This window comes from Glycine max, chromosome 17, assembly GCF_000004515.6.
Source record: "Glycine max cultivar Williams 82 chromosome 17, Glycine_max_v4.0, whole genome shotgun sequence".
Lineage (NCBI taxonomy): Eukaryota > Viridiplantae > Streptophyta > Magnoliopsida > Fabales > Fabaceae > Glycine > Glycine max.
In genome coordinates this window covers 4,926,051-4,940,129 of record NC_038253.2, presented here as the reverse complement: position 1 = coordinate 4,940,129, position 14,079 = coordinate 4,926,051, and the positions used below count along the sequence as shown (strand labels likewise).

General features: G+C 34.6%; 2 protein-coding genes across 4 annotated transcripts; both read left to right on the top strand.

Annotated features, from left to right (window-relative positions):
• The first annotated feature begins 242 nt into the window (after window positions 1-242).
• Window positions 243-6,615, top strand: LOC100797369 (mitochondrial outer membrane protein porin of 36 kDa-like). Of its 3 annotated transcripts, none has more exons than XM_006600133.4 (7): window positions 243-498; window positions 1,430-1,506; window positions 2,204-2,271; window positions 3,231-3,341; window positions 3,801-3,887; window positions 4,551-4,759; window positions 5,860-6,615. In XM_006600133.4, the coding sequence occupies exons 2-7, from the start codon at window positions 1,458-1,460 to the stop codon at window positions 6,167-6,169; spliced, it is 834 nt and encodes a 277-aa protein (XP_006600196.1). In that variant the 5' UTR covers window positions 243-498; window positions 1,430-1,457; the 3' UTR covers window positions 6,170-6,615.
• Window positions 6,616-7,485: 870 nt separating this feature from the next.
• Window positions 7,486-11,651, top strand: LOC100796840 (protein YIP4a). The gene is made up of 3 exons (XM_003549434.5): window positions 7,486-8,120; window positions 10,955-11,029; window positions 11,183-11,651. The coding sequence occupies exons 1-3, from the start codon at window positions 7,638-7,640 to the stop codon at window positions 11,441-11,443; spliced, it is 819 nt and encodes a 272-aa protein (XP_003549482.1). The 5' UTR covers window positions 7,486-7,637; the 3' UTR covers window positions 11,444-11,651.
• The last annotated feature ends 2,428 nt before the right edge of the window (window positions 11,652-14,079 follow it).

Below are 14,079 nucleotides of genomic sequence, written 5' to 3'. Positions count from 1 at the left end.
CATTGAATGAATCAATAGTTGGATATATTAATGATGTAAATAATTTAATAACAAATTAATTTTATAAATTTAATAATATGAGCTTACTACACATTCAAAGAATTAATTTATCACATTTGTGAAGGAAGTTGATTATTTACTTAAAGTAAACCGAGTCTAGAGTCTGTCTGAGCTAACTCTGCCCCCACCAACCAATGGGATATTTTTTATTTTTAATGAGAACAGGTCATTCATGTGTAGGTCTAGGTGTGAATAGGCCACGTCACCGTTTTGAGTCCGGTTGTGAGTCAGTTGCGAGTTGAGACCGGGCCTTTGCATTTTCTTGCGCAGCCCATACAGACTCTGCGCCCTGTGCTGCGTGTGTGTGTGTGCGAGAGAGAGAGACAACGACCCCAGACGCTTCCACTCTTTCTTTGGCGGCGGCGTCGTTTTCTCTACGCTTTACCCATTCATTCATTCATTCTCAGTAAGTCCCCTTTACTCCTTCTATCATCATTGGTAAGTCCCCTTTGCTTTTGATTGCGATCGTTTGTGCCCGTGAGAGTTTTTTTTTCTTTCTCATTTGGATATTTTGTCGAGCACCTGGTGCATGTAAAATCAAAAGGTGCGATGCGATGCGATGCACAGTAGTAGTTTAATAATGTAGTGTCTCTTAGAGAACTACTGGAGTGTATTGAGAAGCTGGTTAATCTTCTTTTTCTTCTCTAGTTTGACTTGCGCGTGAAAATAACGCATCTTTTCAGCTCAAATTCACAACTCCCCAGTTTTCTATCTCAAGTTCCTCTGAACCTATACTAATCGTGTTTGCTAATGTGAACATCAAAGATTGCTTTTTCAAATTGATTACATTAATTGGCCACAATTTTTGCAAATTAACTTAGTCAGCTTGAAATCATCATATTGAAAAAAATACCCCTTGGTTGCACTGAAGGATTGTGGTGTCTTGTTTTGAAAATAGTAATGGTCAGGGTTGGGGTAGCTTGAAGGAACATAAATGCTTTTCCTGTTGGGTAGAGTACAAAGTAAAATTCCTATGCATTAACGTCACTAATAAATTCCAGAGGCTTTAACTTTATTGTCCTATTGAGTCACTGGGTGTTGCTCAGAAGAGTCTGAACATTATCTTTTCGCGTATCAATTTACCATTTATATTTATGTGTTACACATGTATTGACATCATTACATGCATACAGTAGTGCAGTATTTGTGTAAAAACTCATTGTCCTACCTCTCTTCATCCTGTGACGTTCTGGTTACTAATCATTTGCTACATAGGAAATATTGCATTTGCACATATGCACACAAGCGCATGGTACTGTTATGTTTGGTATTGTACCTGGTTTTTGTCCTGTTTTTTTATTTATCGGTATTATTTCCTGAAATAGTGAAATTGACAATTAAAGTATAAAACAATAATTGTGTTTCGCAGGGTTCGGGGCATTTCATTCTGATTCACTATGGCCAATGGTCCAGCACCGTTTTCTGAGATTGGGAAAAGGGCAAAAGGTAAATTTGCATTTGGAATCATAATATATTATGTCATTGCTCCAAGATGCTTTTCATATGTACTTGAACACATCAATGGTTATCAACTGTTATAGACACATGAACAACATCCTGTTGCTGGTTTCTGGGTAATAGGTTCTCTTATAGCATAGAAATGACAAATAACATGTTGATTTGTGTATCACAATTGATTACTTGTTCACCCCTCACTTGTGTATACATCAGATATGTAGGACATGATATGGTAAACATCCACAACTGTAATGGCCTTCATGCCTAGCATTCTTCTTCAATAATTTGATTTTTCAGATCTCTATGTTCTGTTGCACAACTAATTTTGTTATCACTGTCCACTTTTGATTTACTTATCCGTTGATACTTCTAACCTAATCCAAATATCATGAGAAGTTCAATATAGATTCTCATTTTACAAGATCATTGACTTTCTCAATGCATCACCAGCATTGTACACCAAGCCTCTGAAAGCATGATCTGTTGTATACTTGTATGAAGATTATGTTAGCTAACAATTTATCTTTTAAATTTTCCTTCTTTCGAAACCCTTTCTGATCGTTACATGGCCTCTATGGCTGAAAATCTAGATTGTTGGCTTCTCTATATTTCATATCAAGTCACATCTAAATTTTGTAAAATATACCCGAGGCATTAAGTTGTGAATAATCTTGTTCCTATGCAGACCTTTTATACAAGGATTACAACTTCGATCACAAGTTTAGCCTCTCAATTCCAAACTCCACTGGATTGGTAATGCATAACCCACTATCTGCTATTATCTTTTTTTTTATTTTTAATTATTCATATTAGTTCACTGTTCAGTTTCTCATTGCAGTTGATGCCTAATAGATATAAAATCCTTTTGCTTGAATATGCCATGATCTTAATCACACATGCAGTCGCACACACATACTTAACGTCATATAATTTAAAAGGTACGAAGATAGTGATGATTGATTTTTTGACCAGCCATGAAACAGTAACATGATTCTTTAGAAAATCCGAGGATAAGGGCATTGCATCTGATTATTGCCTATTATACGAGGATACATGTTCATCACATCCATTTTTCATCATTCTTTGTTATTCAACTATTAAGTTAAAAAGGCAGAGCGAAAGAATGAATAGAATTAATATAGTAATTAATTTATTGATGTCATTAAGTAAATAAAATTGCATTCCTTAAATTATTAATATTTGAATCTAGTTATTTTTAATTTTTTATTGTTGTAGTCAAATATCATGGGTTGTGAGAAAAATTTAACTGCTGGACTCCTCTAGAAATATTATTTTTCATAAGGAATTGTGTTTTATCTATTTAAGGTAATTAACATATATACTAAACTCTGGAAGACATCATCAAAATCTCGAAATAACTAATTATGTGTACTTACAAATCATTTGCGTCATATTAACTTTCCCCCTCCCCCATGTGGAATTGTACTGCCAAATACAGTGCTGTTGGATTGGATGAATATTGCATGCTCCTTTCTTGAGCAAGTTGGGCTTATAAAGTTGGCAACACACATATCGTTCAATTCATGGGTTGTTTACACATTCCTATGACCGCTAAAGAGGATGAATACTCATGACAATTGGAAACTTGCATTAATTTCTGTGTTTTATCAAATAGTCTAAAATGATTGCAACCTTTAGTCTGTCCTTCTGTCCATTGTGCCTGATTTCAAATTCTAATTTCCATTTGGCAGGGGCTTATAGCAACAGGATTGAAGAAGGATAAACTTTTTGTTGGTGACATAAGTACACTCTACAAGAGTGGAAATACTACAGTGGATGTGAAAGTTGATACATACTCTAATGTAAGAAATAGAAGTCTACTTTTACTCAAATATGCTTCCTGTGATATATAGACAGTGTTGCTAAATGACTGATTGTAGCAAAAGTTCAAGCTTTCCAAAATTGCTTTAGTTATCTACGTCAGTGAAAGCAGTGGTTAGTATTCTTGAAATTATGGGGTTTTAGGTATAGTGGTAGGTAGAGAAATAAAAGAGAATATAGACTTTGAATAATATTCTATTGGCTACTGCAATGAATTACTGTCTTTATACTGGTTATAATCCTAACTAAATAGGAAACAAATCATGAATTTGGTAATCAATCTTGAGAGGTAATTATGAAATAGAGAAACTAATCCTAAAGGATAAAGATATTCAAAGATAGGATGGAATATTTTCATATTTTCTAACAAGTATGATGCTCCCTTGAAATTTTTACCATCTTTTATGTATGATGATGTTTTCTCTGATTTACCTCTTCAGATATATACAAAGGTGACTGTGAATGATATCTTGCATGGTACAAAAGCTGCTTTGAGCTTCAACATACCTGATCACAAGTCAGGAAAGGTGGGAAAATCTAGCTTTCCCAGTGTGAGACAATGTTAATGCATGATTATAACCTATAAGACTGAATTAAGTAAAGCATTGCTTTCATTTGCTCCTGAAAGTACTTTAATTCTTTAAATGTTACCTTTGATTCCATATCTATGAGAATTTCATTAATATAATGACTCTGTTGGAGCCTAGCTAATACAAGAAAAGGTATTGATGATAAAAGTTTGCCTCAAGTTATGCTGAAAAAAATAATTTGGTTGGCAATTGGAATATTGCTGATGATAGTTGATTCACTTGATCGAGATTGGTTGCAATCAGAAATCATGAGTTGATAAACTAGTGCACCAAATCATCTAGTTTTAAGGAAGAATGCATTCTGTTTTCTCTGTGTGGTAGAGGGTTTGGAATGGTAATAAGAGTAGTAACAACTATCAAGGATAAACTGATGTTGTTTGGGCAGTAGCTTAGTAAAACCTGGAAACAGCCTCTTTTCAGTCGTGATCATGGGGCTGTGGCTGCTTATGTTTGACCGTTTGACCATTCCAAACCCTGCAATGATGCGAGCCTCCTGGCTCCTGCACTGGGCCATCCTTTTTTTTTATGCTTAGCAATATGTAAGCAATGAATTTACTTTGGCATTCTTACAATGTATCTGACTATGCAATATTACCTCAGCTGGATGTGCAGTACCTTCATCCTCATGCAGCTGTTGATTCTAGTATTGGTTTGAATCCATCCCCTCTATTGGAGCTTTCAGCTGCAATTGGCAGCAAAGATCTTTGTCTGGGTGCTGAAGTTGGATTTAATACAACTTCTGCTTCGTTCACAAAATATAATGCTGGAGTTGCCTTCAATAAACCAGATTTCTCTGTGGCACTTATGCTGTAAGTGATGTTGGTACCATATTTTCTGTGTTCAGTTCCATGTCCTACTGTCTTCTTATTTATGTTTCAGTTACCTTATTTGTTTCTTTTTTATGTTTTCAATTAGTATCTTAGAAGACCTGTCAGAAAGGCTAGAAAAAAATTTGAATCTTGTAAGCATGTTTGTTATTTATTTTTGAAGAAAAGAAAAAGTAAGTTATCACCGAATTCTGAAGCCTAAAAACTAAAGCTCTGCGTATAGATATGGACTGAAATAAACGTGGTGGACTATCCAATGATATACAGTAGTTCTATTTCTATATTTTTTTAATTTATTTTTAGTTGATTGAAAAAATAAATAAACTCTTGCAAATTATGTGTATTTAAACTCAAATTTATCTTCTGCCTCCCAAGTTTCGTAGATAAGCAATTCTATGTTAAGGTGGACAATTGTAGTACGGTGTACTCGAAATTTTCTATGATCCTTGAGATATGTTTTCAATGGGTTTCTGGGAGGTCTATGATTTATGGGGAGAGGATACTCTACCAGCTAATACTTTGAAAATTGAGGTGGTGTCACTGTTTTTTAAAAGAAGTTATGTCTATTACGATCAACTTATACATCAATTTATACATAACACTTTGCTGACCAAAAATAAATAAAAATTTATACATAACACTTTTCTGTCTATCACGATCACTATCACATCACTCATAATGACCCATTACATCTCATGCTTCTCTCTTTCTCATTGCTGTGTAGTCATTGTAAAATTCATTGTACAGTGAACATTTCTTTTTTTAAAAGCATGAGTTGAGAATTAAAGTTATCTCTCCAAACTACATGATATTTTATTATAAACATTAGACTGTACACACTACACAGTATATAAAATTCTTTTATTAGTAACAAATTTAATTGAGTCTTTTTTGGAAACTCCTGATAGGATACTATAGAAGGTATATATGTTAATGAAATTAATGTAGGAGAGGGGGGTATTTCTTTTCAGGCTCTTTTGCTTAAGAGTTTGTGAAGATTTGTCTTTGTCTACAAAAGTTGCTGTGTTTATCTGCTTTGATTGGGTATATATTTTACATAGTGCCATTGACTCACTATGCAGGGCTGATAAAGGACAGACCCTGAAGGCATCTTACATTCATTATGTTGATCGCCCTGATGGATTTACGGTTGCTGCTGAAATCTCCCACAGGTTTTCTTCCTTAGAGAACAGATTTACTATTGGGAGCTCGCAGTCAATAGATCCAAAGACAGTTTTAAAGACTCGGTTCAGTGACGATGGCAAAGCTGCCTTCCAATGCCAACGAGCATGGAGGCCAAATTCACTTATAACCCTGTCTGCTGAATATGACTCCACGAAGATCTTTGGTTCATCCACCAAGTTCGGTCTTGCTCTAGCTCTCAAGCCTTAACTTGGCCTGCCTATTAAATCTTATTTGGCGACTTCAACTTTTACCATCATATCATTTTACATTGTTTCCAAAGCCCATGGTGGGTTGTGTTAAGCCCTATCATATCATAAGGTAAACCAAAGAAACTAGTAATATTTGTGAAATCTTCTAAAGCGGCACCGGGAAGGAGGACCCAGTTTTGAAATACTTGCATAATGGCTAGAGGGTTTTGTAGCTGGTTTATTATACCATCCAGGATCTAGCATATGATTTTGGGCCAAATTTTATTATTTGATACAGTGACTCATGATCAGGTGGATTTGTCGATGCCTGATGTCTCATTTCATATTTATTTTCTCCCTAATATCTTCTCATATGGCTCCAATTTTATCGTTCTATTTCTCCAGCTCCCTCGTCTCCACTGGGGAATAATACACCATGACAGTGTTCGGAGAACTTTCCTATGATTATCCTGAGCAGTTGAATAATTGCAAATTAGATTATATGTTTTATATTTCGGCACCTGGTTTGAATTGAGCAAGAGTAAGTGATATTTTTTTGAGGGGTTAAATAAAATGTTACCTGTTTATTTATTCTGTACTTACATTTGTGTTTTTAACCTTGCCAGTAGAAAACCACAATATGGAGAAAATGGATCTGATGTTCAACATGTAAGGAAATCAAATGAGAAAATGACACGGGGCCAACATACTTAAAATATTAATATTATTTAATTTTAAAGTAGACACAAGACTTGCTTATATTATTTCTTTCTGCCTTTTTTTTTAAAAAAAATGGTTCCATAAGATGTTTAACTTTAAATTTTCTAAATATTAATTATTATTTTTTTATATTGGCAAATAGAATCAATATGTGAAATATCAAAGTAATAACTAAAAAAAAAGTATATATTGGAAGTTTATAAATAATATTATAATACTATATCAATGAGGAGTTTAATTGATTTTTTATACCATGAGAACTTAACTTGGAATAAAAGAAATGAAAAAGAAAATGATATTTTTCGCTACAGATCCCGATCCAACTAGAACGAACAAAAGTAATAAATTGCGTGTTTACAAAAGAATGTTTGTTCAGTAAAAAAAAAGGATGTTTGTAAATATAGTTCATACATTAAAAAATACAATAATCTTTTAGTGATTCAATATACATTAAAAATATAATAACTCATTAATATAATGCAATATAATTCACAAGTTTTTAGTAACAATAAACTCTAAAATTAATCTTAATGACAAACTTACAAAAATTTATTATTTTCTGAGTTTGTAGTATTAGAATAAAATCTTTTACCATTAGATCTAAATACGCGTTAAATGCATGATTGCGTTCCTTGAAGTTAGTTTGCTTTCAATTTTATATGAATAATAACATAACATAAGAATAGTTTATATGAACACGCAAGGTAAGTTAAGGAGACCAAAGGAAGAAGAAGAAGTAGTGGAGTGATCCTGGTTGGGTGTGAAAAATGTCGCACAGCGATACCATACCCCTTCACCCATCTTCCCAATCCGACATTGACGAGATCGAGAACCTCATCAATGCCAGCGTTCACCAATCAGTCCCTTCGGCGAGACCTCCCAGTCCCCCACGCGCCTCCATCCCCGTCTCCGTCTCCGCCGCCCCTTCCCCCTTCATCTCCTCCAACCTCCCTCCACCGCCACCCCTCCCTAAATCCTCCGTCTCCGCCGTCCCTCCGCCCCCTCCCCCGCCGCGCGCCGACATCTCCTCCTCCGGGTTCGGCTCCGCCCCCAACACGCTCACTGAGCCCGTCTGGGACACCGTGAAGCGCGATCTCTCGAGAATCGTGAGCAATCTGAAGCTCGTTGTGTTCCCCAACCCTTTCCGCGAGGACCCCGGTAAGGCCCTCAGGGATTGGGATCTGTGGGGCCCTTTCTTCTTCATTGTCTTCCTCGGCCTCACCCTCTCTTGGTCTGCCTCTGTCAAAAAGGTATTTCCTAATTCATTATTAGGTTTTTCTATTCAGATCGAAAACCTTACTTTCCTGATCTGTTACGATTTGCTGATCTGCGTCTCTCAGCTGATCTACTGTTAGGTATTGACCTTGTTAGTGGCTACTTCAGCTCAAATTTCTCTGTCTGTCAAAAATCCTAGGTTAGGAACTTCAAATTCACTTAGGGGTTTGACAGTGTGCTTGCTCTTTATCGTTACTTATTGTGAATGTGTGCAACGATCGCTTGGTCTTTCCTTTCTGCGGTCCGTGATTGCATATGTATGGTAGAAACATAAAATGAAATTAGTGAGTGAATGTATATATGTACAATGCCTAAATGCTGTTTCTGATCTGTCCTGGCTGGTTTCTTCGCTGTACTTTGCTTGTTTCTTTTTGTTACATTATTTCTGCATTACATTACAGAATTCGATGGTGGTTTATCCTTTCAAAATTAAGTTGATGGTTCTGATTCTGCCTGCTAGGATTCATGGTGCCATTGGTTTGACATTTTTCTAACCAGAGTTTGTGTCCGTTGGTTTGCTGCACATGTACAACTTATGTTGTCTGGAGCACCATTTCTAGAAAGTGTTTTCCTAAATCGTTCTGCTTCAAGTTTCCAAATTATATATTGTTAATCATGGTTGTAGATTTGGGATTCTAATCATGAATCTGTAGGCCTATTTTCTGAATCGCAAATTGAATTGTATAGTGAATCATCAGATTCATGATCTATAATTAAGAAACATAACTCTAGGAACATTTTAACATAAAGAAAAATATGAAAAATCTATACATATATAAGCTTCAAAATAGTTTTATTTTATTTCCAAAATATTTTGATTAGAAAATATCTTTAGCTAAATTTGATTAGAAAATAAAACTTGATTATAATAAAAATGGATTTGACTATTATTTTTTTCTATACATTGATTAAGAGATTAGAGTCACGTATGAATAAAATGATCCAATAACTGATGGTGAGATGGTCTTTGTCTAAGTTGCTAAAGTGAAAAAAAGAGTACTCTGTTGTTTAGGGTTAGGGTTATGAATTCCGTCATCTCTTCTCTGATCCACTAACAGCAAGTGCAGCCATGAGTGGAACAGAAGGTGTAGAACTGCAGTGTGACGTGCTTTGCCTTCTCTGGCCGCATTTCCTGTGATTTTTGGCCACAAAAAGCACCACTCCAACCACGACGGCCAGGTGTGATGTGACGGCCATTGGATGGCAAGGTTCTGCAACCTGCTGCAGAAGAATCGCAAGATTTGTGTGCAACATGCGATTAACATGATTCATTGTGATTCGTGCAATTCATGTGCGATTCAAGCACAAAATCGATTCAATCTACAATTCGTATTGCCAAGCTGAAGAATCATAACGTATTGTATTGCGAATCATACGATACTGATAACCATGTTGTTAGTTATCCTCAGTTTCATCTCATCACATATAGAATTGAATTTCTTGCTGGGATTGGTCTTAAATTTGTGTTTTGGCATTTAGTTCTTCATATATTGTCAGCCCTTAATATATATTGATTATTTATCCATGTGTGTTTATACCATAGGGATTGGAATATTGGAACATATTGATTTTTAAAATAGAGAAGTTAAAGCCTTGTCTTCTTTTTTATCATCTGCTTATGTATTAATTTTAGTTTAGATTTCTAGAAGATTTGTTTTTCTTATCTTTTATAAAACTTTGTCTTACTTTAAATTCCTTCAAGTTTGCAAACTTATTTGAACTTTGCATTTTTCAATCTTTTGCAAAGATACAAGTTATCTAAGTGGATGCCATTTCTTTTACTATTTTTTCATAAACAATCAACTGCAAGTACTCTGAGTGAGAGTTTTCATTTGAAATTCCCTGAAGAGCTGAGGTACTCATAGCTTTGGGTTACTGAGCTTGCCAGGGAGCAAATGGCATGGAAGCTAGCAGTTAACTTTGTATCAGGGGTTCAAATGTTTTAGTCCACTCCCTTGGTCCTTTTTTGTACTATGTTCTACTCCTAATTGCATCTTTCAACAGAATCTATCTCTCTTCTGCATGTCATAGTAATCAATAGGGTGCTACAGCAGGATAGCAGAGCATCCTTGTGCCACTATGGAATTAATAGCTGAGCGGTTTTCATTAGTGGCCAAAATAGTGCCTTTTTGTGTGCTATAATGCCACTACCATGATATAGGCTTCAAAAACCGATATTTACCCTGGAAAATCATTGTTTGGGCTTTTTTGGGTAAATTATTTCTCAAAAACTTCTGTTTTGATCTCTATTCCTTCACACATTATTGGACTATTTTTTATCCTGTGTTGCATTCTTTCTTCTTCCTTTAGACTTCACATTCTACTATTTTTTTTTATTATCTAATTTATTATGTTCTTTTTCTATTAATTTCACCATCATCTTTTTTTTTTTTTGGCTTCATTACTATATTATTATTGCTCCTAGATTGATGGTTATTGTGTGTGTAAACTAAATATTATCAGGGGTTCAAATTTCTTAGTCCACTACTTGGTCCTTTGTACTATGTTCTACTCACTTTGGTGGCTCTCTAGTCTATACTTTTCTTTTTGCCTGCGTTGTAGTTTGCATGATGAGAGTGAGTCTTGGCGCAATGGTAAGGTTGCTGCCTTGTGACCTAGATAGGTTATTATGGGTTTGGATCCCCTAGAAATAGACTCGGAAATAAGGTTGTGTACATCTACCTTCCCCAAACCTCATTAGGTGGGAACCTTGTGCACTGGATTTTGTAGTTTGCATGTGTTGTATAACTAAGTGATTTGGTGAATGCCATATTTTTTTCTAACATCTTTCTATCTGATTGTGTCTCAGTCTGAGGTTTTTGCTGTTGCATTTGCTTTACTTGCTGCTGGCGCTGTAATTTTGACATTGAACGTACTTCTTCTGGTAATAGCCTCTTTCTCTCTCTTCATCTAGTCATATTTTGAGCGTCAAACTGTTTGTGTGATGCTGAAGGGTGGTGTACCTAACCATTCTCAACAGTATACTTTGATGAATGAGGGCAAATATTTGACTGTCTTCATCTCTTCAAAATTTCAGGGTGGACACATTATTTTCTTTCAGAGTCTGAGTCTGTTGGGTTATTGCTTGTTCCCTCTGGACGTCGGTGCATTAATTTGTATGTTGAAGGACAATGTCATAGTGAAAGTGGTTGTTGTGTGTGTGACATTGGCTTGGAGCTCTTGGGCTGCATATCCTTTCATGAGTTCTGCAGTCAACCCCAGGAGAAAAGCTCTTGCACTCTACCCAGTTTTTCTCATGTATGTATCTGTTGGTTTTCTCATCATTGCCATTGACTAAATGCATCAATGCTTCTGATTTCTTTATTACGATAACCACCTGGAATCTGCTTCTAAATAGGAATTTTTGTTTGATGATCAACCATTTTTTTTTAATTCTTTTCTGCCCCTCCTTTTTTCTGTTTAAAATTTGGTTAGATATATTTGAAGACAAACAGTTGTATAATATTACGTGGAAAGTATATGGTGGGATCAAACTTGCTACATAAGTATTGTTTCTCTTTCTATTATGTATTATTTAATGTGTGAATGGGAATACTGATAGGATTGAAGGATCCAAAGAAAGAAAGAAATTGAACAAATGGATTATTTTATTTTGGGGAAAAAATTACACTGATACCCCTTATGTTAGGTCTAATGAGCGTACACTTGACATATCTCCTTTTTTTTTTTTTTTAATATTACTTTGATCTCCCTTGATTTATATAACCACATAAGAACACAAGAGAGGTCGCCTAGTAAAAAAAGGAACACAAGAGAGGTTTCTGTTAACGGAAAATATATATGGTGTTGTGTTGTAGTATAAATTAAGGGAGGTTTGTGCAGGAAAAAAAAAGGGAGGGATATTGAGTTGAATTTTATTAAACCTAGGGATGAGTGTAATATGCGCTTTTATTTTTATTTTTATTTTTAGCGTCATGCTGATAACTTTGCAAAATATGTCAATACTCCTATAAAACATATCACCTCACGTTTTAATAGGTTTCATTTTATTATATTTGGCTTCATTTGTTTTCTACACTTGTTCTTTGACTCTGCCACCTAAAAAGACACGTGAGTTGTAAGGCATTAATGATGCGTATGAAGGATTTTTGAACTTTTCGGATACTGTTTACTTCCGTGGGTTTACAATTTAATATTTCTGTTGCATGGACTGCACGGATGTCTGACTGCTAATTCTCTTAATAACGTTTCCAAACTTGACTAGTGACCAAACTCTGTGCTGGAGTTAAGTGCATATTAAATTCAATTTTTATTTTTTCTTTCTTTTGAGGAGGGGTAAAACACCCCAATTACACACCAACAGAAAGGGGCAAAGATATCCCTCCAACATCTTCAGCTAGCAGTAGCCTACACTCGGCCGGAGGGTGATCAACAATATGAATACCTACCTCATAATTATGGGCTTCATTTGCAAGATAATCAGCAACCGAATTCATCTCGCTATAGTCAACAGAATTGTTTTGATCACTCTGTGGAATATGATTCAGTGTCATCTCGGACACACACACAAGATGATCAGCCGTTTAGGATTTCCATTTTGAGGGATCCCATAACTTTTAAAAAATCTAAAAAAAAATTATTAACTTCATTTTGATTAACTTTTTAATATATTAGAATTTTGTGTATTATTTTTTTTATGATTGAATTTATAAATTTATGAAATTTTTTGTTGATGAATTATTTATGAAATTGGTTGTTTAGGGTTTTCTTTCTTAGTTTTTACTTTTGGTCCCAAAAATGTGAGACTACACTGATGATTGAGTAACACTTCTGTTGGTGTCGCAGAAATAAAGAGAGAAAATAGGTGAGAAAAGGAAAAGTGTTTAGTAGTCAGAAAAAAAAGGAGAAAAATAAACAAATAACTGTGGCTTTTTGCATTTTTTTTGTTTCTCTGCAAACACTGGTAATGAACAATGATCGGCAAAGTGAGTGATATTTTGTGGCGTTTTTTAAGCATTAAAAACTTTAATTTTGTGGTGGTTGTAAACAAACCGCAAACAATTGGTTTTCATAGTAAAATTGATTAATTAATACAGCAAAAACAGTGGGTTTTTTTAATATAGAAAAACAATGTACTTTTGAGTATGATAATTGATTGTCAGACAATTTTTTTTTCTTATTTCTCTCTTTGATATTTCTTTCTTATTTCTCTAAAATTAAACGCGCATTTTCACGTTATTTCTATTCTATTCATTTATTTATTTTCTTCTCTATCCTTTTCCATCTTTTTTTTTAAAAAAAAAATTCCCTTCATATCAAATACACCATAAGTGCTCTACCTGTGTCAATCCTGCTCCGTACTGTGTTCTGCTGAAGCCTGAAGGAGAGAAGGGGATTTAGGCAGAGTCTGAGTAGACCAAAACGTGAAAATTAAGGGTGAACAAATTTTTACGTGTGACTTTATAAATAATTCATTTTTTACCTCATAAAACTAATGGAATCATTGATGGGATGGCAACATCAGTAGTTTTATTTCACTGGGTAAGGTTATTTGCATGAATCACATCATATTCGGTTAAAAAACCAAAATTTCAATGATGTTATTTCATACGAATTACGAGATTTTTTTTTTAATTCCCATTTGATGTTCTTTGTCTCTTTTTAGCCCTTCACAATACTAAGAGTTTAGCATGTGATAGTATTCTCTTCAACCTCTCTCCATTGATAAGAAAAAGAGGAAAAAAATGATAATTACTTTTTTATAGGATTTATTTTAATAAATTAAATAATAAATAATGACATCAAAAGTGTGATGCTTTAGTTCTATTTATTATTAATTTTTAGTCTAAATGTAAGAACACACTTTTACTTGAATATTTTAAACTCGTTCTTTTAAGAACTTTTTTTGTTAGTTTACCTAGAATGAATGACGGCATCCTCCTACATTGGTCTTATCCACAATGCTCCAGAGTG

Bases quoted from the DNA above. Each gene is read 5' to 3' on its own strand.
- LOC100797369 (XM_006600133.4), top strand. From the start codon at position 1,458: ATGGCCAATGGTCCAGCACCGTTTTCTGAGATTGGGAAAAGGGCAAAA. The intron at 2,272-3,230 runs GTAATGCATAAC...TCCATTTGGCAG, and splicing joins TTCCAAACTCCACTGGATTG to GGGCTTATAGCAACAGGATT. The intron at 3,342-3,800 runs GTAAGAAATAGA...TTACCTCTTCAG, and splicing joins AAGTTGATACATACTCTAAT to ATATATACAAAGGTGACTGT.
- LOC100796840 (XM_003549434.5), top strand. From the start codon at position 7,638: ATGTCGCACAGCGATACCATACCCCTTCACCCATCTTCCCAATCCGAC. The intron at 8,121-10,954 runs GTATTTCCTAAT...ATTGTGTCTCAG, and splicing joins GGTCTGCCTCTGTCAAAAAG to TCTGAGGTTTTTGCTGTTGC. The intron at 11,030-11,182 runs GTAATAGCCTCT...TCAAAATTTCAG, and splicing joins CATTGAACGTACTTCTTCTG to GGTGGACACATTATTTTCTT.